The following is a 24,259-nucleotide window of genomic DNA, read 5'->3' as shown; positions in this document are numbered from 1 at the left end:
CTATAATGAGAGAGGAATTCAGCAGTACACCTGGGTGTGAACCAAGAAAATCTAAGGAAGCTTCATGGAAGAGGTGTCATTTTATATTTTTGTTACTGGGGATTGAACTCAGGGACACTTAACCACTGAGCCACATCGCCAGCCCTTTTCTCTATTTTATTTAGAGACAGGGTCTCTTAGTAACAGAGTCTCTTAGTAACAGGCCCTCGTTAAATTGCTGAGGCTAGCTTTGAACTTGCAATCCTTCTGACTCAGGCTCCCGATCCACTGGGATTACAGGCGTGCGCCACCATGCCCAGCAAGAGATGTCATTTTAAAACAGTTTAGACAGAAGAAATTGAAAGCACTCCCAGAGGGAGAAAAAGCTGAAGGCCTTGAAACAAAAGTGAGGACATGTAGGCAGGTTTGGTGAAAGGAGGGGCCTCTCAAGTTTGTTTCTCAAGATGAAGAAAAGGTCTGTGCACTGGGACCCCACAGGGAGACTGCCAGGCAAATTGAGTATGCCCCATGGGCTATCTTAACACCTGAATGAGTGAACGAACAGTCAGACTCTGTATTTACCCCTGATACCCACATCAGTTGTTGATAGAACCCCCACATATAAACCTTGTTCATGCAATGCGAGGGGGAACTGGAGAGTCAGGCATATCAGGTTGCTTTTATTTCCTGTGCTTCCTGGAGAACCTGAGGATAAACCAGCAAGGAGTCCCAAAGCCAAAGCCACAGAACAGCCGTACACACCTGTAATCATAATCACAGATTGGAGGCCAGCCTGGAACAACTTGGCAAAACTCTGTCTCCAAAAAATAAGGGTTGGGGGTATAGTTCAGAGGTACAGCACCTTGGGTTCAACCCCTATTATCACTCCCCTAAAAAAAATTGTACAAGAAACCCCAAAGCCAGTATTGAACTAAAAACCAGGACCCCCATCCAAATTATCTTCCCTACATAATGCAACTGAAGATTGAGAAAAACAACAAGACAACTCAAAGACCTTACCACCTCCTCAGTCAGGCTAAATCCTTCCCCACTCTGATCACCCCAAGTGGACAAAGTCCTCTCTGGAAACATTTCTTCCCAGAAGTAAAGAGGGAGAGCATAAGACAGTGAAAAGGTAGAAGGAGCCTCTCCTAGAGGCACTCTGTCTCCTCCAAAGCCCTCACTCACCTGACCCCTCCCAAGGTGGCAGATGTGGGAAGACCCTCCCAGAGGGGCTTGGCTGACAAAGCACAGGGTGAGTTGTCTCTACTCAGATGCAGAGTGCATCTTGTGTGCCCTTTGCCCGTGTACTGTTTTGACATGCTGTTCCTTTGCTGCCACGGCATGGATCATCGAGAGCAGACTGCAAGATGTTTTCCAGAACCTTTTCAATAGATTATCCATGCCCCTGCATACTCCGGAACTGCATGCAAGAGTTCCAAGTTGGGGATCCTACTACTTAGCCTCTGATTCTTGGCATGCTTGGGGATTAAAGTTACTGGGGAGGGTTCAGATTACCTCAGAGAAGCTCCAAACTTCAGATTTGTTCAGGGCCTTGCACACTAAGGGGTGTGTTCAAGTTGCCCTCACAGGGCAACTCTAAACTCTGGGGATCAAATCCATGACCTTGAGCATGTCAGGCAAGTGCTCTAACCACTGAGGGATGTTCCCTGGGAAGTCCCTTAAGAATCTCTAGCTCAACTATAAACAGACATAAGCTGATCCCAACCTGAATTTTTTTCTTCCTGTAGTTTTGATGCCCAAGGGATTGAAATCAGAGGCTCACAGATGCTAGGCAAATGCTCTACCACTAAGTCACATCCCCAGCCCTGTTTTCAAAATTTTGAAATGATTATATGCTTGTTTTAAAAAAAAAAAACTCAAAGCATGCAGACATAAATGTATTAAAAAGCTTAAATTCCCTTCCTACCCTGGGAATAGCCGTGGCTACCCACTGCAAAAGTGGCTTCAGACAGCTTTACAGATAGATATATGGACCTATGACAATGGATTCTTTTGTGGGGAGAAGATATTATTAGGTCAAATATTTGGCTTTTTCCTTCTTGTTCTTTATGATCCTCTTGCATCAAGTCTCCAGTCGCTGGGACTACAGGTGTGCAACCCTGCAGCTCGCTGCATTACTTTTTTAGGTAGAACTGACCCCTTAGTGATTCTTCCTAGAAATGTTGTGTGCATCTCATTTACTCAGATCTTCTTTTGTGTCAAAGATTCTAATCATAGTTTTTCTTTATAGAGATAAATGCTCATTTTTGATGGTGACCAAGAACTATGTTGAGACCTGCATAAGGGAGACAGCATGCACTCCTTCACCAGAGTACCAGGCTTATCAGCTCAAATAAATCTGTTGAATTCCTACTTCACAATGGTTTCAGATAAACAAAATAAGAAGTAGAAAGTGAGAATTCATGCAACAGCTGTCTTTATTTAAATATTTTGTTTCCCTGTTGGGATTGTGGCTCAGTGGTAGAGTGCTTGCCTAGTACGTGTGAGACCCTGGGTTCGATACTCAGCACCACATGAAAATAAAGAAAACAAAGGTATGTGTCAAAAAAAAAAAAAAAAAAAAAAAAAAATTGTTTCTGAAAACCCAAATCAGCATCAGTGGAAATGAGTCTTGCACATTTTAACATGCATCCAAGCATGCAGGGCTTCCAACTTTTCTTCTCTATCAATCATGCATAACAGATTAGTAGTGTATTTTTTAAGTTCTCATAAGTAAGTTGAACTTACTGTCATTAGTTTAACTTTTTTGGTTTTGGCACCAGGGATTGAACTCAGGGGTACTCAATCACTGAGCCACAACCCCAGCCCTATTTTGTTTTTTTTTAGAGACAGGCTCCGAGTTGTTTAGCACCTTGCAATTGCTGAAGCTGGCTTTGAATTCCCAATCCTCCAGGTTCAGCAACCCCAACCACTGGGTTATTTATTCTAAGACTCTGGCTGGGAATGTGGCTCAGCAATCAGGCGCTTGCTTTGTACATGAGGCCCTGGGTTCCATCCTCAGCACCACATATATAAAAAAAAAGGAGGGGGGGGGTCTCTCCAAGTTGCTGAGGTTGGCTTTTTAAACATTTTTTAGGTGTAGATGGACACAATACAATGCCTTTGTTTTTTATCTGGTGCTGAGGATTGAACCCAGGTCCTACTTGTGCTAGGCGAGCGCTCTACCACTGAGCCACAATCCCAGCCCTGAGGCTGGCTCTTAATTTGGCAATCCCTCTTGCCTCAGCCTTCCAAATCGCTGGGATTACAGGCATGTGCCATGGCACCTTGCTTAACTGTAATTTTCCAAAGGTAAATAAATGCTTTCAGTGATAAAAAATTTAAGATTAGTATAATTTGCACTTATATGTTAAGGATGTTGCTTAGGGGTTTGCAAAGTTGCGGAGGCTGGCCTTGAATTTGTGATCCTCCTGCCTTACCTCCCAAGTCCTTGACAGGTGTTGTGCCACCATACCTGGTAGTCACATAATAAACTATTAGTCAAGTATTAAAAAGTTTTGCAATTAAAAAAACTTTAAACATAAACACTTATTTGTATTTTTCAGTCCTTTTTAAAAAATGTAATCCTAATTTTAATTTTCTTAAAATAAAACCAGTTGTTACTGAGCTACTTCTGTTTAGTAACTTTCAACTACCTCTTTTTTTTGTAAATCCACAAAGTGGAGATTGTGATACATCTTTGGCTGTGGATTAAAAGAATGAGGTGCAGGGATTGAACCACTATACTTGTTTGTGTGTGTGTGTGTGGGGGGTCTAAATGTCTGCTATATCATGTTATTGAAATAAATACTACCCAGCACTGGTAAATGCTACAGAAGGGTATTCACTGACATTGGGAGAAAGTTAACAAGTGTGAGGAAGAGGCCTACAGTCCCAGCCAACCAGAAGGCTGAGGCAGTAATATCACTTGAGCCCCGCATGAAAAACATGAAGAAGTGGTCTTTAAAAAAATGAACAATAGAAACCTTATTATACTTAGTTGGAGCCTGTTCTGTACTTATAATCCTGCCTTATGTGAAGGAGGAATTAACAACTCTGGACTGTTTACCATTATTAATTTAAAAGAAACATCTTAGGCTGGGGTTGTAGCTCAGTGGCACAGTGCTTGCCTTGCACGTTTGAAGAAGTGGGTTTGATCCTCAGCACCACATGAAAATAATGTTATTGTGTCCATCTACCCCTAAAGACATTTAAAAGTCAAATATCTTCTAAGTACACAGATGTTCAAATTCTCCAAATAAAATTCAAAACATTTTCGTGTTTGAGATTTTATTGGCTGTATTGAGAATCAGTACACAGACATTTCACTTTGTACACAATTCTTAACACACGTACCGGAAATCTAAAAAGCTTTATACTGTGATTCTTTTTCAGTTATTCCAGTGACTTTCCAGCTTTTAATTTGGAGGCATTTTTTTCCTTAATAGAATATCAAGTACCAGTATCTTTGAATGTTATTACTTAGGTCCCACTAATTCAAAACTTTGTCACACACAACATACTCAAATTTTTCATCTTTCACAGCACATTAAAAATATTAGGAAAACTAGACTTCCACAACCAAAGATGTTACAGAGTACATACGATTCTGACAGCAATGATCCAGTAGTGGTCTTCTTTAGGAAACAATTCTACTAAAAAACACAGGAATAGAAGTAATTTAAAATATTCAAGACATTAAATGCAATACTGTGACTCCAAACTGCCATTTAATATGCTTTGTATTGTAGGATATAAAACTAACCCCCCACCTATGGAATGTTAAGCTGATACCAAAGACAGTCCAAGCCTCCCATAATTCAATATCCCACTATTTTCTGGTTGTACCCAAAAATAAACAACCAGCAAATGATTTCACTTCTAAAAAAAAATCATTTACACTTAAAAAATGGGATGAGGTGGGATTCCCTCCTTTTTAAAAATGTTTCTAGAGCTACTAAAAAACTTGCATTTACAAAATAGTTGATAAAAATATTCCTCTGGATTGTACAAGAAGGGAGACGGGACCACTGAAAAGACATGGTGTATGATTAATCAGACTTGGCTTCTTTCTCTTCTGCTTCATCAGAAGCTGGACTCTGTAAATCAAAGAAAAGCAATTAAACATCTGATTTCCAGGGCATCTTTGATCTTCAGAATTTAACACATAGGTTTTAAATTAACCATTACTTTGTCTAAGTGATGTCTAGTTAGTGTTGCTAAATCCGAGAAGGCTGTGATGTGCCTTACAGAGAAAAGGTGTGGATAGCTTCACCATCCAGGCATGACTTATAATATATAATACACACAAAACAAAGTAATGTACACATCAGTTGAAAAAATGTTGCAATTCTACAATTGCAACTACAATTTCAGGAACCTAACCCTGTATTTCCCCAGGTGTGATGGTCTGGCATTTGAGAAAACTTAATAAAACAAATACTAAAAATAAGGAGAATTAACTATACTTGGTAACACGTACCAGAAGGTCAACTTTATTCCTTTTAAATGTAATTAACAATGAGATTTTCATGTAATATTTGACATGTGGTTAGAATCAGGAAGTTAAAAAAACTAAAACCCAGCTAATTTAGAAATATTTGATCACTAAGAATTTATCTGTAAAAAATCAGTCTAAAAGCTGGTAACTAAATAATTTACCTTTTTTTGGTACCAGGGATTGAACTCAGGGGCACTTGACCACTGAGCCACATTCCCAGCCCTATTTTGTATTTTATTTAGAGACAAGGACTCCCTGGGTTGCTTGGCTCCTGCCTGGCCATTGCTGAGGCCGACTTTGCTGGCAATTCTCCTGTCTCAGACTCCAGAGCCACTAGGATTACAGGCATGCACCACCACGCCCGGCAGTAATTTACTTTTTCCAGTTTAGCCAATGTAACTAACATAAAGGCATACTAAAATCAAAATACTTCACTTTAAAAAAAAAAAAACTTCAAGCAATGTCCATAGTACTAAAACAAAACAAAACAAACAAAAACAGTTGCTGGCAATGTAGTTTAGGGAGTGCTTGCCTAGCATGTCGCAAGAACAACAAAACCAAACCAAAGCTGGGGACAGTGGCATGTCTGATATACTACTTCCAGCTATTAGGGAAGATAAGGCAGGAGCCCGGTATAGTGGCACATGTTGGTAATCCCAGCAATTTGTGAGGCTGAGGAGGATCACAAGTTCAAAGCCAGCCTTAGCAATCTCAGCAATGGCAAGGCCCTAAGCAACTCAGTGAGACCCTGTTTATAAATAAATAAAATACAAAATAGGGCTGGGGATGTAGCTCAGTGGTGGAGTACCCTGAGCTCAATCCTCAGTACAACCTCCCCTAAAAAAAAAGAGGTAGGAGGACTCAAGAAATTGAGGACAGCCCAATCAACAAATACCCAAGATTCAAGCATGTCCTAGTCAATATGACAGATCTGTACACAATTTTAAAACAAGAAACTGCATACCTACATAAGGTACATGTTCATGTGGAAAGAAATTAAGCTGCATAGCATTTTGTAAATTCTTTCCTAAAATTTTTTATACCAAGAATTATGAATGAATTCTCTGTATGACTTAGATGGTGGACAGACACAGTACTGATGATACTGAGTACTTTAAAATTTTGTGTTCACTTGTTTATATATATATACTTTCAAATTTATTTATAAATTTATAAAGAAAACCTATTATTCAGAGTAAAAAATCAATGCCAAACACAACACTTCTGACCTCCTCATTTTTCGTTTCTCCATTTTCTGCAGGTAAATCTTCTTTAGTTTCCTGGTTAGCCACTTCAGCCTGTTTTCCCTTTGCTCCCCTTTTCCCTTTTTGAACTTTTTTGTCTGATGATTTATCCTAAAACAGATTAGGAGAATATTCTAAGTATAAACTTCATACTTCCACTGTCTGACTCAATATGGATTACATCCATGGTAACCACTATAACAATGCTAAGCACACATCAACCTGAGTTACCTCATCCACAAGGTAACTTAAGATCCACCCCCAGTAATGAAGACATAATATGCTAAGGAGATTTATAAGAGCGTTTGCGCATCAAGTCTCATTAGCCATAGGATTAAAACTAGAGCCTGTGCTTCACTTTTTCAGCCACCATTACCCCTACCCTCTTTTAAGTTCTACATGACAAAACAAGCAGAAGAGCTTTAAGAATGTCTTCCCAGTATAACCCTACCAACCCACAATTTTCTTTTAAGCCTGAATAATAATCCATCTGGTAGATAATCACTGTCCTGACAAGACTGTTACCCTCACACGAAGACCATTCACCTGGAAAAAGCACCATGTTGTATGGTCATGTTGACTATTCTGCTACAGTTAATCCCTTGATATCTTTTAATGAGTAGCTATAAAAGGATCAATTTTATCTTTTTCATTTAGGTGTTTGAAGAATCTGAAAAGCACAGGTATTAGTATGATATTGTAAACCGAAATACTAGTTTAAAGCAATATAAAACAGTATTTTTGGATATCATCTACCAATGAGGAAGCAGCAGCTTATAAAAACTTCACACAGTTCCCTGTAAATAAAGACTGTAATAATAGTTAAGTTAGGTCACCAGTAGGTTGTATAAAAGATTCCTATGAGTACTGACCAATTACTTAAGTTAAATGGCCACAAGACATGCATGCAGATTTCACATCTTCAAAACTAAGTGGGGGAAAAAATTACTGCAAGGTATTCTGTGCCAGTGGTGGCCTTTCATATATGACACCATGATGACTATTAATCCTACAAATATATTTATAAACAGATACATGTGGAATAACATGGCTGTACATTGTTACCATGAAGTGTTATAATTACTTCTATACTTAGGAACTTCTTTGTAACCTGATTTCTATAAATGTCATTAATTTCAGAACCACTGTCCCAATAATGTACAAATATAAAGCTAAAAAAAGTGAAGTAAAATACACATTATCATTGACTTGAAATAATAATGTTTGTAACCATTGATAGCTAAGTGGGGAATAGGGAGAGAGCAGAGAGCTTGCCTAGCAATGAGAAGGCTCTGGGTCCAAACCCCAGTACCAAAAATCAAATTTTCCTAAGTATGATGTTTCAGCTTTTGAAATATTTACTCCTAAAGAAATGATACAAGTCAGAAGCTCACACTAGAAGTAACTTGAAAAAGTGTATGCATTATACAGTTTGATAATCAATGCACGAAGTAGTGCTTACTCCACATTACCGAATAGAACTGGACTGTATTCAAAGACTAAGACAAAGGCTTATTAAAACTAAATATAAAAACAAAGAAACTCTTCTCCCATTTTTCCTTTGAGAAAACTTAATCGCAAGTTTTTTCCTCAAATAGGGATAGTTAGACTTACCTTGAGAAGGGGGGGGAAAGATTACATCTGCTGTCCCAAACCCACTGGGGGTAAAACTGTTTGCATCTAAAATATTTTACAGGTAAATCAAGATATAGATAAACAAAGGGAAGAAAAAAAAAAAGAGTGAAACAAGCAAGTATTTTAGCTAACCTGTTTAAAAAGTGGATAATCAAAAAGATGGGTAATAACGATACTTATACCAACATTTTATAACAACATTCACTTTTTTTCAGGTACTCATGAAAAGTTTCTATGGTACTGTGTGAATGGAGAACTACTTAATTGCCTGCTGGAGTGATGTATTATACTTATTACTTCCTTGCACATTTATCTTTAAAAAGATTACAAAAACATGCCTTTTATTTTTACATTCAATTCTATACAATGCTTGAAAAAACTCAAAGCCCAAAAAACCAACCAGCTTGCCTCTTCTGACAATCATGCAGTGCCAACCTTCCATCTACACTTTTGGGAATGGAACGTAGGCGTTATTTTCAAACACTCCCCACCATCACTCCCATCATGAGATACAGGTAGAGCCTTGCAGAGGATGGTTTTCAACGATATGCCCAAATGTGAAAGTTTATGAATGACTTCCATATATTTTGCTTTTAACTTAAAAGTCATCAGATTTACATACACCTAAGAATAACCTGTATTCTGAAAACTTGCAAACCACAATCTGAATGGTGCGTCATAAATTTATTCTGGAGCAATAAATCATCCCGTTGACCCAAAGGCTGTTAGGACAGCAACTGCACTGGCAATAAAATACTTCTCAGGGAACACACACTTCTGATCTGCCCGCATCCAGGGTGAAAAGAGGGGATCTCGGCTTGGAAACCGTGCACAAACCTACCCGTCCTTCCTGCCGGCCGGAGTGCCTAGCTGGCCGTGTCCCTACCAGGCCGTGTCCCTGGGAGTGGGAACGTGGGGTGCAGGAGCGAACCAGTACCTACCGCACCGCCCAGCTTTCCTCTGAACCTGAAGCCAACGCTCCTCCAGCTCAGACTTCCTAAGTGCTGGCGGCCTTAATGGGACGCGCCACTCCCCTTACCCCGCGCGAAGATCCACGCGCAGCCCCACCATCGACCGGAGGCCCACAGCGCAGGCGCCGCACCCACCTTGCCCGCCGCCTTCCGAGGCTTGGCGTCCGCCTTGGCAGGAGCAGGCTTCTGAAAGGCAAAAGCAGCGCTCAGCCGGCGGCCGCGCAAGCCGCGGCCACCCCACGGCCTCGGGGCGGGCCATACTTACTGCCGACAGGCGGGCCGACCTCCGCTTGGGCTGTGGGAGAGAAAGGGCGTCAGCGAGCGCGGCGGCGCGCGACCCCGCCCCCCGCCCCGGGCGCGCGCTCACCTCCTCCTTCGCCGCGCCTTCGGCCGAGCTGACCTGTGGAGGAAGCACACCGAGTGGGCGCCGCCCGCCGCGCCTGCGCCCGCGCCCCGCGACAGAGAACAATGCCCGGCCGCGTGACGTCAGCGCTCCCGCCGCCGCGGCCGCGCCCCCCCCACCACAAAACCCTCCAGGACGCCCCCCAGGCCTTGCGCGCCCGTCCGCGCGCCGCCCGGCCCGGCCCGGCGCGGCCGCCGTGGGTGCGGCGGGGCCGGGCCGGGGCCTGGCGCAGCCGGCGGGGCGTCTGGGGCTCGGCGCGCCGCAGCCGCGCTCACCTTCCTCTTGGGCATCGTGGCGGCGCGCGGAGCACGTGCGAGTGCTGCGAGCCGCGGAGCGCGGAAGCCTTCCGAAGCTGCGCTGCCTAGCTGCTGCTGCTGCTGTTGCTCGGGCCGCCGGAGCTGCTGCGACCCGCGGAGGGGGCGGTGGGAGAACCGGATGGAACCGGATTGGGAGCCCGCCCCCTCCTCCCCCCGCGCCCCCGCCGGCCGGGCCGCCCCCCACCCCCATTGGCTGCGACGCCTATCGCACCGCGCGCGCGCCTCGGCCCGCGCCGGGAATAGGTGAGGCCGGTCGTCACTCGACCCCGCCGCCCCGCCCCCGCCCCCGGCGCCCCCACCCCGGCCGGCGTCTCGCGGGGCCCCAGACCCAGACGGAGGGGGGAGGACCCAGAGGCCGCTCGGCCTTGCGGTAGTTCGTTTGAAGCCAAGCCGCAAAGTGCGGTCTTCGCCCCGATTAGCGGAAGCTTGTCACGTGGCTGCGGGTGCCCCCACCCACCATGCCCCTGGACACCTGAGGTTTGCAGGTCCTGAAATCCACGAGCGTGGAGCCTTCGCTTTCTGTGTAGCTCGATTCGGAATTTCATAAGTGGTCTCCTAGACTGGAAAGGCAGAGGGAAAACGGTTTCACGAACGAGCAACTGTTCCCTACGTTAGTCGGCAAGAAAGGCTAATCAGGCCTACGGGGTGGGCGTAGTGCGCAGGCGCTGGCGCGGGTCGTGGGAAGACTTACCCGGCGCGTACCCCGTGCTTCTCCCCTCCCTGCGTGGTTGCTTTGGTCTGATTTTCTGTTTAATATTGAATATTTAATACTGAATCTTCGGTCCTCCGGTGCCTACTGCTATAATAGCGTGGGTTCTGGGTCTGGAGCCGGATAGTTCTAGGGATCTAGCTTTTGAGAACCCGTCCTAGCTGTTCCATCTGTGCTGAAGGAGCACGCCGTCTCTTTTAAACTCGGTGCTTGCCTAAGCTCAGTTTTAAGCGAAAATGGCTTTAGGCCTGGCGTCTGAGCTGGTAACCCTGGATTGCACGCTACTGTTTTTTTTTTTTTTTTAATGAAGACATTTAAGAGGCCTGGTTTAGTTGGTTTACCGTAGGGGGGGGGGGAAATTTAATTGAAAATTCTCAGCTGGAATTTTTGGAAGGGAAAATACTTAGAAGTGCTTTTGAGTAAAATATTGGAAGTATGCTAAATGTCCATCATTTGGTAGCAATTAGGTAAGCTATCGCGCCTTCTCAGCAACTGCAAAAAGAAAGAGGGGCAGAGCTCCTCTGAAGTGGATTTTTAAAAATTTTTTTTAGTTATTGGTGGACACAAATTTTTGGCAAGGCAGGCACTCCACCACTGAGCCACAACCCCAACCCCGAAGTGGATTTTTAAAACCATAAGTTAGACCTTTTGATTCCTGGTCAAAAACTCTTGCTTTTTTTTTTTTTTTTTAATGTTTTTATTATATGCAGTGCTGAAAATTGAACCCAGTGCCTCACCTAGGCTAAGCAAGTGCTCTACCACCGAGCCATAACCCCAGCCCTATACCTCGCTTTTTCACGAGACTACATTTCTCAAGAGTAGTTTATAAAAGCTCTTGCAGTTTCATCCAGCTTAAGTCCACAACTTTGATCCCTGCTCACCTCTTCCACCTTCTGCCCCTCCAAATGGCCAGGCACTCCCTGCTTCCAGGCATTATCACCTGCCCTCTTTCTATCTGGAATGCAATGCCTCAGAGGTTCCCTAACTTCATCTTTGCAGGATATTAACTTGTTAGTGGGCCTTTCCTGCTACTCACCATTTATTCTCAGCCTTTGGGGGCGCTGGGGTGGGGTGCAGTGGGGCATACAAATACACACTCCTCATATATTCAAAGAAAGTGGTATCAGTTATTCTGGGGAAGGTGGAAATAAAATGTACCTTTTCTTTTGTCTAATGGCGCTTTCTCCCATTACCTTAAAAAAAAAATTGAGCATCAAAGAGTGCCTGAGTTTGCACAAATTTGGTCCGAGCACTTGCTCTGTGTCAGCCCTGTATCTTATCACTGGGGCTTGTAATTTACCAAGGATTGAGGAAAGGGAAGTCACAGGCAGGGGTGACAGCATTTTTCAGTGCATGCAAATTAGCTAGAGCCTGGCAGCTTTCCAGAACCTTCAAAATGGCAGGAATGGTGTGGAAAATATCCACATTTAGATCAGGAAAAGGCCAAGCGCAGTGGTGCATGCATGTAATCTCAGTGGCACAGGAGGCTGAGACAGCAGGATCACAAGTTCAAAGCCAGCCTCAGCAACTTAGGCACTAAGCAACTCAGTGAGATCCTGTCTCTAAATAAAATAGAAAATAGGGCTGGGGATGTGGGTCAGTGGTTGAGTGCCCCTGAATTCAATTCCTGGTGTCAAAAAAAAAAAAAAAAGAAAAAGAAAAAAGATCAGGAAAAGGCTGAGGATGTAACTCAGGGATAAGGTGCTTGCGTAGCATGTATGAGACTATGTTCAATTCCCAGTGCCACAAAAACAAGACAATTCAGGAAAGGGACAAAAGAGGAAGGCTGCCTGTGAAAGGAGTAAGGAGTTTGATATTATCCTGGAATTGGGGATGTTGCAAAGGATTAAGGGCATGCCATGCTGAAATTTAAACTTACCTCATGAAGCTCTTCTCTTCTATAAGCTGAAGATGCAGTAGGCCAGAGATGACAACCGGCAGCCCATGATTGTTGGTTTTGGCCCAGGTTGGTTTTGTTTTGTTTTGCTTTTGGAGTTGTCAACAAGAAGCACTTGGAGCCACTAGAAGTTAGTTTAAAAACCATTTGGCAGTGCCTTTCAAAGGTAAACACTCTGTGACCCTAATTCAACTCCTTGAAATGTACTCAATAAATATGCTTATACCCTTTCACCACAAAACATGAAGGTACCATATTCATAGCTGAACTATTTGTCAGAAGCCCAAACAGAGCAACCTAAATACCTGTCAACAGAAAGATGGATAAACAAATGGAACTCTATTGGCATTGAGAATGAGCCATGTGCAACCACACTCAACAACATGGATGCATCTTACACATACAATATAAGGAGAAAGACACCAGGTCTAAGAGTACATACCATGTGAACTAGTCTCTTAAGAGTCAGAGGGCTGGGGGCTGGGGATGTGGCTCAAGCCATAGCACGCTTGCCTGGCATGCGTGGGGTGCGCTGGGTTCGATCCTCACAACCACATAAAAATAAAATATGTTCTGTCCACCGAAAACTAAAAAAGTAAAAAAAAGAGGGCTGGGTTTGTGGCTCAATGTAGAGCGCTTCCTAGCATGTATGAGGCACTGGGTTCTATCCCCAGCACCACATTAAAAAGAACTAACAATAGTATTGTGTCCATCTACAGCTAAAAAAAAATAGAAGAGTCAGGGTAGAGATTCTTGACTGGCATGAGGTAGGGAGGTAGTGACTGGAGGAGAGAGCAATAGAGAACTTTAGGAAGCAGGTCATAGATTTTGTTCTATTCTTTTCTCCCCCCCTATTTCGCACACTGTTTGAATGTTTCCTTTCTTAACAGAGGAGAGTGTTTCCTATCAGTCCTTAAAAGACCCGTCCTTCTTTTTTGTTGACTGCATTGCATTCCATTGTAGAGATGTACTATTGTTTAAAGCTTGTAGTAAAACATATTAGCCATCTTGCCATCTTTAATGTATAGAAAAAAAGAATGAAAAAAGTAAAAGAAGCTTATGGAACTTATAGGACACCATCAGTCATATTTTGTGTGTTCTAAAAGGAGCATGGAAAGAAACAGCTTATTTAAAGAAAGAATGATAAGCCTACTCAAATATGAAAAGAGAAATATCCAGATCCATAATGCTTAAAGAACTCAGTTGACCATAAAGAGATCTTCACTGATACAGGTTGTAATCAAATTGTCAAAAGTCATTAAATATAGGGAATTCTGAAAGCAGTAAGAAAAAAATCGCCACTCAATTCCAGGAGAGCTGCCATTATCCTACTGTATGAGTGGATTTCCCAGTGGGAAGCTTGCAGGCCAGGAGGGAGTAGCATGGCGCATTCCAAGTGCTGAAGGAAAGAGTGCCAACCATGAACACTACACCTATCCAAGTTGTTCTTCAGAAATGAAAGAGGGATAGACTTTTCCAGAAAAACAAGCTGAGGAGTTTATCACCATTAGATCTGCTTTTCAGGAAATGCTAGAGGGATTCTTTGAGCTGAAATGAAAGGACATTAGCAAATGACTTACAAAGGTATAAAACTCACTGGTAAAGGTGAGTACATAATAAAAATCAGAATAACACTGTGATGTGGTATGTAAATCACTTTAGTATAAACATAAAACACAAAGGTATGAATACTTTGTTAATGACTTAATGATTCAAAACTGTGGGGCTGGGGATGTGGCTCAAGCGGTTGCGCGCTCGCCTGGCATGCGTGCAGCCCAGTTCGATCCTCAGCACCACATACAAACAAAGATGTTGTGTCTGCCGAAAACTAAAAAATAGATATTAAAAATTCTCTCTCTCACTCTCTCTTAAAAAAAAAAGATGTAAACTGTGATAGCCATAGCATAAATGGGAGGCATAAGTATAAGTGCAGTTTTTATGTGCAACTGAAACTAAGCTGTCAGACTCTCATGATGATAAGATGTGCATATGGAAATTTAAAAAGACCTGTAGCAAATATATAAGTGAATACAGGAATAAAAACGTACTACCAAAATATATGTACCCAAAACATAACACCACAAAGAATGTAGCAAGAGAGGATGAAGGAAGCAAAGAAACTACAAAACAAAACAGTTAACAACAAGGCAGTAATAAATCCTTAAACAACAATTTAAATAAGTCAAAAAGCAGAGAATGCCTGGATTAAAAAAGAACATGCACCTATATGCTGCTTACGGTATGCTCACTTTTGCATGGATATCTTTTCTCCACCTCTGCATTTACACCTGTCCACATTGTGGTTGTAAATGAAGAGGTGAGAAAAGATAGTCCATACAAAAGTAACCAAAAGGGAGTAGGGGTGGTTATACTTTTATTAGCGAAATATGTTTCTTGTGTCAAAAATAGTCACAAGAAACTAAGGAGAAAATTTTACAAAGGGGTTGTGATTCATTAAGAGGATATGAAAACTATGGATATAGCACCCAACATCAATGATCTAAATATAAAAGTGAATACAGAATGAAGGGAGAAATAGTGATAAAACAATAGTCTGGATGTTCAGTACCCACTTACCATAATGAACAGAGCATACAGACAAAAGATCAATAAGGGGAGTCGGGGTTGTGGCTCTGTGGTAGTAGAACACTTGCCTAGCATGCGTGAGGCACTGGATTCGATCCCCAGTACCACATAAAAATAAAAAAAGTATTGTGTCCATCTACAACTAAAATACATAAATATCTTTTTTAAAAGATCAATAAGGAAGAGCAGACTTGAACAACACCATAAACCAAAAGGACCTGACAAACAGGGCATTCCATACACATTCTTCTGAAGTACACGGGGAACATTCTTTGGGATAGATCACGTATCAGGCCACAAAGCAAGGTTTAACAAATTTAGGAAGATTAAAATAATTCCAAGTATCTTTTCCAAATACAATGGGAGAAGCTAGAAATCAATAACAGGAGAAAAAATCACAAATTTGTGAAAATTAAGGAGCACACTTGTGAACAACCAAGAAATCAAAGTAAAAATCTTAAGCTGGGCACAATGACACATGCCTATCATCCCAGTGACTTGAGAGGCTGAGCCAGGAGGAAGGCAAGTATGAGGACAGCCTGGGCCACTTAGATAGACCCTGCCTCAGAGAGAGAGAGATCTTAAGACAAATGATTAAGTGGAAACTCAACATACCAAAATTTATGGGATGCAGTAACAGCAGTTATAAGAGGAACTAAAGTAGCAGTAAGTGGGAAAAAAAAAGAAGACCTCAAACAACCTAAGTTTATACATCAGAGAACAAGAAATGGAAGAACAAACTAAGCCCAAATTAGCAGTGAGGGTGACAGAAATATTAGAACTTAAATAAATAGAGAATAGAAAATACAACAGACAGATGAAACTGAGTTGGTTTTTAAAAACAATTCTAGCAAATCAGGAGATAATTGCACGTTCAAAGCCAACCTCTGCTGGGGGGGTGGGATAGGGAAGAATGAAGGAACTCTGGTTTGAGTGAGGGGAGGGGTGGAGCTGTGGGTATGGGAAGGATGGTAGAAAGAGACATTATTACCCTACTGGTATGACTCTAAACCATGTACAGCCAGAGGAAGGAGAAGTCATGCTCCATTTGTATACAATATGTCTAAATGCATTCTACTGTCATGTATAACTAATTTGAACAAATTGAAAAAAAAATAGAAGGAATACCAGTAGAATAGAAGAAGGGGGTCAGGGGAGATATTGGGCTGTGAAATTGATCAAATTATACTGTTTTATTGTGTGCATGTATGAATATAACAAATCCCACTGTTATGCATAATTATAATGCGCCAATAAAAAGGAAGGAAAAAAAGCCAGCTTCAACAACTTTGTGAGGCTCTAAGCAACTTGTCTCAAAATAATAAATAAGGGCTGGTGATGTGGCTCAGTGGTTAAGTGCCCCTGGGTTCGATCCCTGGTATAAGAAGAAAAAAAAAAAGCAAAATTGACAAAACTTTATTTAGAATAAATAAAAATAAATGAAAGAAGAGGCAATAAAACATGTGCTACAGAAGTACAAAGGATCATAAGAGTCTAGTGTGAACAAGAATATGCCAAAAATTGGATAACTTAGAAGAAATGGATAAATTCCTAGATACAAAAAACATACCAAGAACAAATAGAAAATCTAAAGAGATCAATATTAGTAAGGAGATTGGATCAGTAATTAAAAAAAGAAAAAAAAAAAACTTCTAAAAATTTGAAAAGGAAACACTTCCAAACTAATTTTATAAGGCCAGTATATCCTGATGCCAGAGCAAGACAAGGACACTACAAGAAATGTATTTATATATATATATATATATATATATATATATATATATATATATATACACACACATACATACATACATACATGCTAGTGTGTCTGATGAACATAGGTGCAAAAATTTCAACAAAGGGGCTGGGGATGTGGCTCAAGCGATAGCACACTCGCCTGGCATGCGTGCGGCCTGGGTTCGATCCTCAGCACCACATACAAAATAAAGATGTTGTATCCGCCAAAAAATAAATATTAAAACTCTCTCTTTAAAAAAAAAATTCTAACAAATTTTAACAGCACATTACAGGAATCATACACTATGATCAAGTGGGATTTATCCCTGAGACACAAGGATGGTTTGATATATTCAAATCAACTGTGATATAAGACATCAACAGAATGGAGGATAAAAGTTGTGTAATTATCTCAATAGCTGCAGAAAAATACATTTGACATATTTCAAAGAAGAGATTGTGCAGGTGAGAGTTGAAAGCCCAGATGTGGATAGTCAAGTAGGATTGTAACATGCCCATGACCCATATACTGAAAGCAATTTCAGTGAGTGGCAGGGCAGAATCCAGACCAAAGTCAGAGAGGAAGGGAAGAAATGGAAACAATTCTAGACTGCTGTGCTGTGCTGTATGATACAGTGTCCCCTAAAGCCCAGCCTCTGAGCCAGTTTGTCCCGTGGTGAAGATGGGAGATAAATGAGGGTAGGTGTGGTACAAGGCTGTGAGTGAAAGAGAAGGTATGGGGGCATGACAGTCAGAGCACTTGAATACTTAGTTCACTGCTGCATCTGGTATCTGCACTGTTTCCGAAGCATGAGGAGCAAGGGATGCAAACAAGGGAAAGTACAGGAGCTGTCTGCTGCCACTATGATGAATGAGTTGCCTGGAAACACCAGAATGCAGAGGAAGAGCCCAGGCATGAGCAACAGACGCAGAACTCAACATGCAGCATATTTCTAATCATCTCAAAATTTTATGGGTATATGACTATAAAATTAATTGCCAATAATAAAATCACTGGGATTTCTATTATTACAAGCTTTCCCCTCTAGGAGTCCATAGCATTGATTGTTATTTTAGAAAGAACACCAAGCCAGCCAGAGATTGGTCAGATCATTCTCATGCGTGGGAGTGAATCATGGCTTTCCAAACATCAAAAGAAAGGACTGCTTGTTTCTCCTCCAGATTGCTCAGCTACTGTACTTCAGGTAAGAAGTCCTCTCTCAAGGGACAACTACTTAATAGACAAGAATTGAATAAAAGGTATTTACTGCATTGAGGGCTGGGGTTGTAGCTCAGGGGAGAGCGCTTGCCTCATGTGTGAGGCATGGGTTTTGATCCGCAGCACCACATAAAAATAAATAAATAAAATAAAGGTATTGTGCCCATCTACAACTAAAAATATGTTTTAAAAATATTTACTGCATTGAAAAAGGGCACTTGTTCTGACTGTTGAGATCACATTAAGAAGTTAAAGATTTCCCAGCTTATGTGGATCCTAAAATCAGAGGCAATGGCATAGAAGTGTTTACCTGACATGTCTTGAGGCAAACCGGTTCATAAACCTAGAGGAGGATATAATCTTAGGTTTGATTAACCCACATCTGTAGTTTGCAGTGTTGGTGAGAGTAACTATCAAAATTGAAAAAAAATGATCTCTTTATGTTACTCTTTTTTTAAGAGTAACTCTTTTTAAATAGTCTTTTTAAAATAAAAAAAGATTCTTTTCTGAATTCTTAAAAGCATTGTAACTAATGAAGATGTCATTTAACTTTCTTAAGGACAAAACAGGAAAAAAAAACAATGTGACCTTTCATTATAATCAAATAATATAAAATATTATTTCTATCTGAGTGTCATTTTCTCTTTTCAGAGAAATCAAACGCAGCTTGACAAAAATTGATGAGTCAGATATATTTTTCCCTGTTTCTTGAACATAACTACAATGTAGTTTAATTTGTGATTTAAAATCTTTATTATCACGTGGTTCTTCAATGTCTTCCTGCTGTTTATAGTGATATTTTCACACATTGCAAAATGTTCTTTCAATGGCATCATGCTATGTGGTCAGCTCATTGTTCTTAACTGTGTATGGAATATCAGACATTTATGTTTGAGCTAAAATGGGCTTTCTTATTATCTAAATGAATAACTTTGGGCCTGCAAAGTTACTTTTTCCTTAATAGCTCAAAGTGAGATGACAGATCTCACACTTGTAGATTCATCTGTTTCACTTGTTGGTCTTGAGTATGTTCAGATTCTTTGTGAAACTTGGTGTGAAACAGTCCGGTGTTCTTTCTCATTTCTGATCCAACCTCAAGGGAACAGAGAATTGCCTCTTCAGTGTGTCACTAGTGAGTTCTGGTCCTGTGGGATGCAAGACGATCAGAAAGTTGATTTTCTTGTTTTCTATTCGAATTTTCTAACATAGGACCATTGAATTAGTGCAGTGTACTTTTCCATGAGAGTGAGGTGAAAAGAATGAAGTATAGGAAATCCTTGTTGACCCTCATGCTCAACCCTCACTTTAGATAAGGCCTCCTATATTTTATAGTGACCCATACTTTTTTTGGGGGAAAATATCTTAAATGATGCAACCACCCTTATTTCATTCACAGTCCTCCTTCATATTATATTATTTACTGACAACAACGTAATGAGCACCCACAAGCCTACAACGTGGAACCAGGACAGACAATTACCTACTTAAACCTATGTATCCTTTCAGAACACTTTGCATGCTGGTAATTATTTACAGGACTTACAGTTATTTGTTTAGTTAAGCTCCAAGTGAACAAGGACTGGAAGCATTTGATTCATCATCATCATCTATGTGTGTGTGTGTGTGTGTGTGTGTGTGTGTGTGTATATATATATATATATTTTTTTTTTTTTTTTTTGATACTGGGGATTAAACCCAGGGGAGCTTAACTACTGAACCAGTGAGCCACATCCTCAGACCCCCTTTTTTTTTATTTTATTGAGAGACAGGATCTTACTGAGTTGCTTAGGGCCTTGCTAAGTTGCTGAGGCTGGCATTGAATTCATGATCCTGCCTCAGCTCCCTGAGCCTCTGGGATTACAGATGTGTGCTCGGCTCATCATCATATTTTATCTGCAGGTGGTAAAATATCTGATACACAGAATAATTTAATACCTTTAAAATATATATATGTATGTGTGTATATATATATATATATATATATATATATATATATATATATATATTTTTTTTTTTTTTTTTTTTTTTTTTTTCTGGGCATGATGGCATTTGCCTGTAATTCCAGCCACTTGGGAGTCTAAGGAAGGAGGATCACAAGTTTGAGGCCAGCTTCAGCAATTTAGCAAAAACCTGTATCGAAATAATATAAGAAAGGGTTTGGGATGTAGCTTGGTAGTAGAGCATTTGTCTTGCATGTGCTATGCCCTGGGTTCAATCCCTAAGAGCTCCCTGCCTGCAAATTTTAAAAAAATATTTATTTTTAGTTTTTTAGGTGGACACAATATCTTTATTTTTATTTTTATATGGTGTTGAGGATCGAACCCAGTGCCCCACACATGCCGGGCAAGCGCACTACTGCTTGAGCCACATCCCCAGCCCCCCATTTTTTTTAAATTTCTGGTAAAAAAATTCATATATGGCAAATTTATGGTATAATTTTTCTCCAGTTTGAAATTTTGATTTCATTAAATTAAAAGGTGAGCCAAATGTGTATTACTAATCTTATTAAACTTATTTATCTGACATATGTGAGACGGTCCATTGTCCATTTAAAAATATTCTTCCTTTTGCTGGATGTGGTGGTGCACGCCTGTAATCCCAGTGACTTGGGAGCCTGAGACAGACAGATCCAATTTCAAGGCCAGCCTCAGTGACTTGGCAAGATTCTCAGTGATTTGCAAGACCCTGTCTCAAAATAAAAAAATAAAAAAGGAGGCTGAGTTTGTGGCTCAGTGGTAGAGCACTTGCCTAGCATGTGTGAGGCACTGGGTTCGATTCTCAGTACCACATATAAATAAATAAATATCCTTCAACAACTAATAAAATAATTTTAAAAATAAATAAAAAGAATTGGGTATGTAACTCAGTGGTAAAGCACCTCTGGGTTCAATCCTTAGTGCTCCTCCCATCCCTAATTTTTTTTCCAAGCCTCTTCATTGAAAGACAAAACAAGGAAAACCTCTGAAACAACAAAAATTTTTATTATACTGCATAAATGCTAGATGCAAACTGCTGATGTAAATTTATTCATTGTCAAGTCCAATGATGAAGATGGGAGGCACAGATGTTCACAGATGTTGGTAATAGAATTTGCCATTGTAGTTTTTTTTTTTTTTTTTTTTGGGCGGGGGGACTGGGGATTGAACTGAGGGGCACTCAACCACTGAACCACATTCCCTGCCCTATTTTGTATTTTATTTAGAGACAGAGTCTCACTGAGTTGCTTAGCACCTTACTTTTTTGCTGGGGCCGGATTAGAACTTTCGATCCTCCTGTTTCAGCCTCATAAGCCACTGGGATTACAGGTGTGGGCCACCATGCCCGGCTATTGTAAATATTTTATAGTGTATTGTTCAGTAGTGTCATGTATGTTTGCATTGTTGTGCACCAGGTCTTCAGAACTTTTTCACCTTGCAAACTTGAAACTCAGCACCCACTTAACAATGACTACCTGTCTCCCCCTCCCTCTAGTCCATGTTTTGGAGGGTTTGACTACTTTAGAGATCTAATGGGAGTGGAATCGAGCATTATTTGTGTATATATATATGTATATATATATATATGTATATATATATACATATATATATACATATACATATATATACATATATATATACATATACACACACACACACACACACACACTTAGTTGTGGATGAACCTTTATTTATTTTTATGTGGTGCTGAGAATGGAACCCAATGCCTCACACATGCTAGGAAAGCACTCCACCATAAGACACAGCCCCAGCCCTCATGCATGATTTGTGTTTTTGTGACTGGTTTATTTTGTTTGCCATAATGTCCTCATGTAACAGGGGCGATGGCCAGCATCTCACTTCTTCCTGCCCAGGAGGATGTAAGCCATCCTAAAACTTAAAGTCTCAAATAATTAGTGAATGACAAAACACAAATAGCCAGAAATATATTTACAGAAGCAAAGTCCCTGATATACCTAGTCCACTTGGGCACTGGAACTAGACAAAGATAAGATGGCTCTGGTGGTTTATTTAAGGGGGTGCCTCAAAGGCAGGGATAAAGTTTCAAGGGCGGAGTCTTGCTTCCTGGTGTCTTGCAGTCAGCAGGTTGATTGGCATCTTCTCAGGTCATACCCATCTCAGGTGCTGTGTGGGATCTTTGGCAGAGTTTGAGGGGGAAGTTCACTTGCATCAGGTGGTCAATCACTGTAGGGGTCCAATGGGAGGTTCCCAATGCCAGACTATCCCCTCGTGAGGCTATGACACGCAACGTAGTCCACACACAGCCCATGGACGGCTCATGACACTCAAGAACATTATTTTAGCCCAGTGAGATGCATTTCAGATTTCTGAATTGTCAGATAATAAATGTATGCATTTTAAGCTACTAATTTTGTGGTAGCTTGTGATTGCAGAATCAAAAAACTAACAGTCATTCTATGAGCCTCTGTAACCACTGTAACCTGTACCAGATCTAGACTGACTGATTCAGATTCATATTGAGATGTGCCCGCTTTTCTACTTTCTTTCCACAAATTAGTAGAATTCAAACTTTTATTGCTACTGCTTTTTTTTTTTTTTTTTAAAGTTGCCCAAATGAAGTAACAGCAGAGCCGAGGTTTTAAAATTGAGTCACCTCTGAAGGCCATGCAGCACTGGGTCTCTCCCACCTCTGCTGCATCAGTCTAGGGGCATTCTCCAGTGTTCTTTTCTCAGAATTTTTGTTCACTAGGAATGGAGGGGTCTTTCTCCTGGGAATATGTGACAGCAGCATGGGCTGTGGGTAGGGGTGGGGAACATCAGATGCTTTCCTCTTCAGCCTGAAAAGCAGAAGTTGTGTTATGGCACCTCTCTTCCACAGAAAATCTTAATTAAGCTTTTCCAAAGACTCTCACCAAACTGTTCTTAGACTATGAGCAAGAATTTTTGTAAAAAAAAAAAAAAGTTTTCAGGTGGGAAATATGTTTACAGAAGCAGACTGCGATAAGGGAGACTAACTCAAGGCCTCTAGTTGGCCTGAGCCTTCACAGAATCGTTTGCTTTTCAAAGGACAGTAGTTGGATCCTAGGGAAAGTCCTTACAGTCCCAAAGATAGGAGTAAATGGTACAAATGAGGGGAAGGTAAATTTCCCTTTCCCGGGCACTGATTTTCTTAGAGAGTGTCCTTGATTTATTTTCCAGGTCTGGATTGATTGTCCAGAACAGTAGGAAAAAAAAAAGAAACCTACTTTTATGTGGACTTCTGCAGATGGTGAGCTTCTTAGTGCCCTCTCCCCTACACACTGCGCATACACACTGCGCATAAAATTCTAAACATTTCTGAACTTGGGGATCGGAGGAATGAATTGATTTAGGCAAAAGCCTTCCTCTGGACCTAGCTGCAGCCAGTAAACCCGATTTCTACTAATTCCTAGGTGTTCAGCTGGGGTTGATTGAAGGAGGGGGAGGCATGGCCATACTATTCAGCAGACAGCTTCTCCTTTTCCGTGTGGATTGAAGTCTCATGGGATTGGGGGACCCTGGAGCCTAGCTGCCGTTTTGGGGGGTCCAGCTGGAGGGGAAGGTTATGGGGAGAGGCCCCAAGCTTGTTTTGTTTTGGTTAGTTTAGCAGTCACCTATCAACTTAATATGCTTTTTCGTGAAAATAATTCATTCTACTGCTATTGAATAGCTGTGCTTCACGTGTTTTCTGGAAACAAATGTGTAGAATCACAGATCCTTGCATTATTTTGGATAGGAATTAGTTCTCAGAATCTAACCATGACAGAAAAGACAACAAAAGATCTTTTGCTTTATACACTACACAGACATGAGTTGTGATTCTTTTGTTGCAAAACCTGATCTTCACCTAAATTTTATTATTAGATTGGTTGTAAATGATTTTGTTTTGGTGCTGGAGATTGAACCCAGGGCATGGTGCCTGCTAGGCAAGCCCCTACCACTGAATACGTCTCCAGTGTCTGAACATTGTCTTCTGATTCATGAACTTATTTTTCAAGCGTGCAATTTTATACGTCATTTAAATTTATTAGTGTTTAGTTTCTGAAATGTGCACTCAAGACATTTTACATAGAAAAACTGCTG

The 24,259-nt window shown here is 41.0% G+C and overlaps 1 protein-coding gene across 1 annotated transcript; it reads right to left on the bottom strand.

Annotated features, from left to right (window-relative positions):
- Positions 1-4,693: 4,693 nt before the first annotated feature.
- Hmgn1 (high mobility group nucleosome binding domain 1) lies at positions 4,694-10,211 on the bottom strand. The gene is made up of 6 exons (XM_027929248.2): positions 10,011-10,211; positions 9,700-9,732; positions 9,598-9,627; positions 9,468-9,518; positions 6,712-6,837; positions 4,694-5,081 (listed from the first exon to the last, which is right to left on the bottom strand). The coding sequence occupies exons 1-6, from the start codon at positions 10,023-10,025 to the stop codon at positions 5,034-5,036; spliced, it is 303 nt and encodes a 100-aa protein (XP_027785049.1). The 5' UTR covers positions 10,026-10,211; the 3' UTR covers positions 4,694-5,033.
- Positions 10,212-24,259: the final 14,048 nt, after the last annotated feature.

The sequence above is a fragment of the Marmota flaviventris genome, chromosome 8 (assembly GCF_047511675.1).
Source record: "Marmota flaviventris isolate mMarFla1 chromosome 8, mMarFla1.hap1, whole genome shotgun sequence".
NCBI lineage: Eukaryota > Metazoa > Chordata > Mammalia > Rodentia > Sciuridae > Marmota > Marmota flaviventris.
The sequence above is the reverse complement of the archived record's forward strand: the minus strand, read 5'-3'. Positions and strand labels throughout refer to the sequence as shown.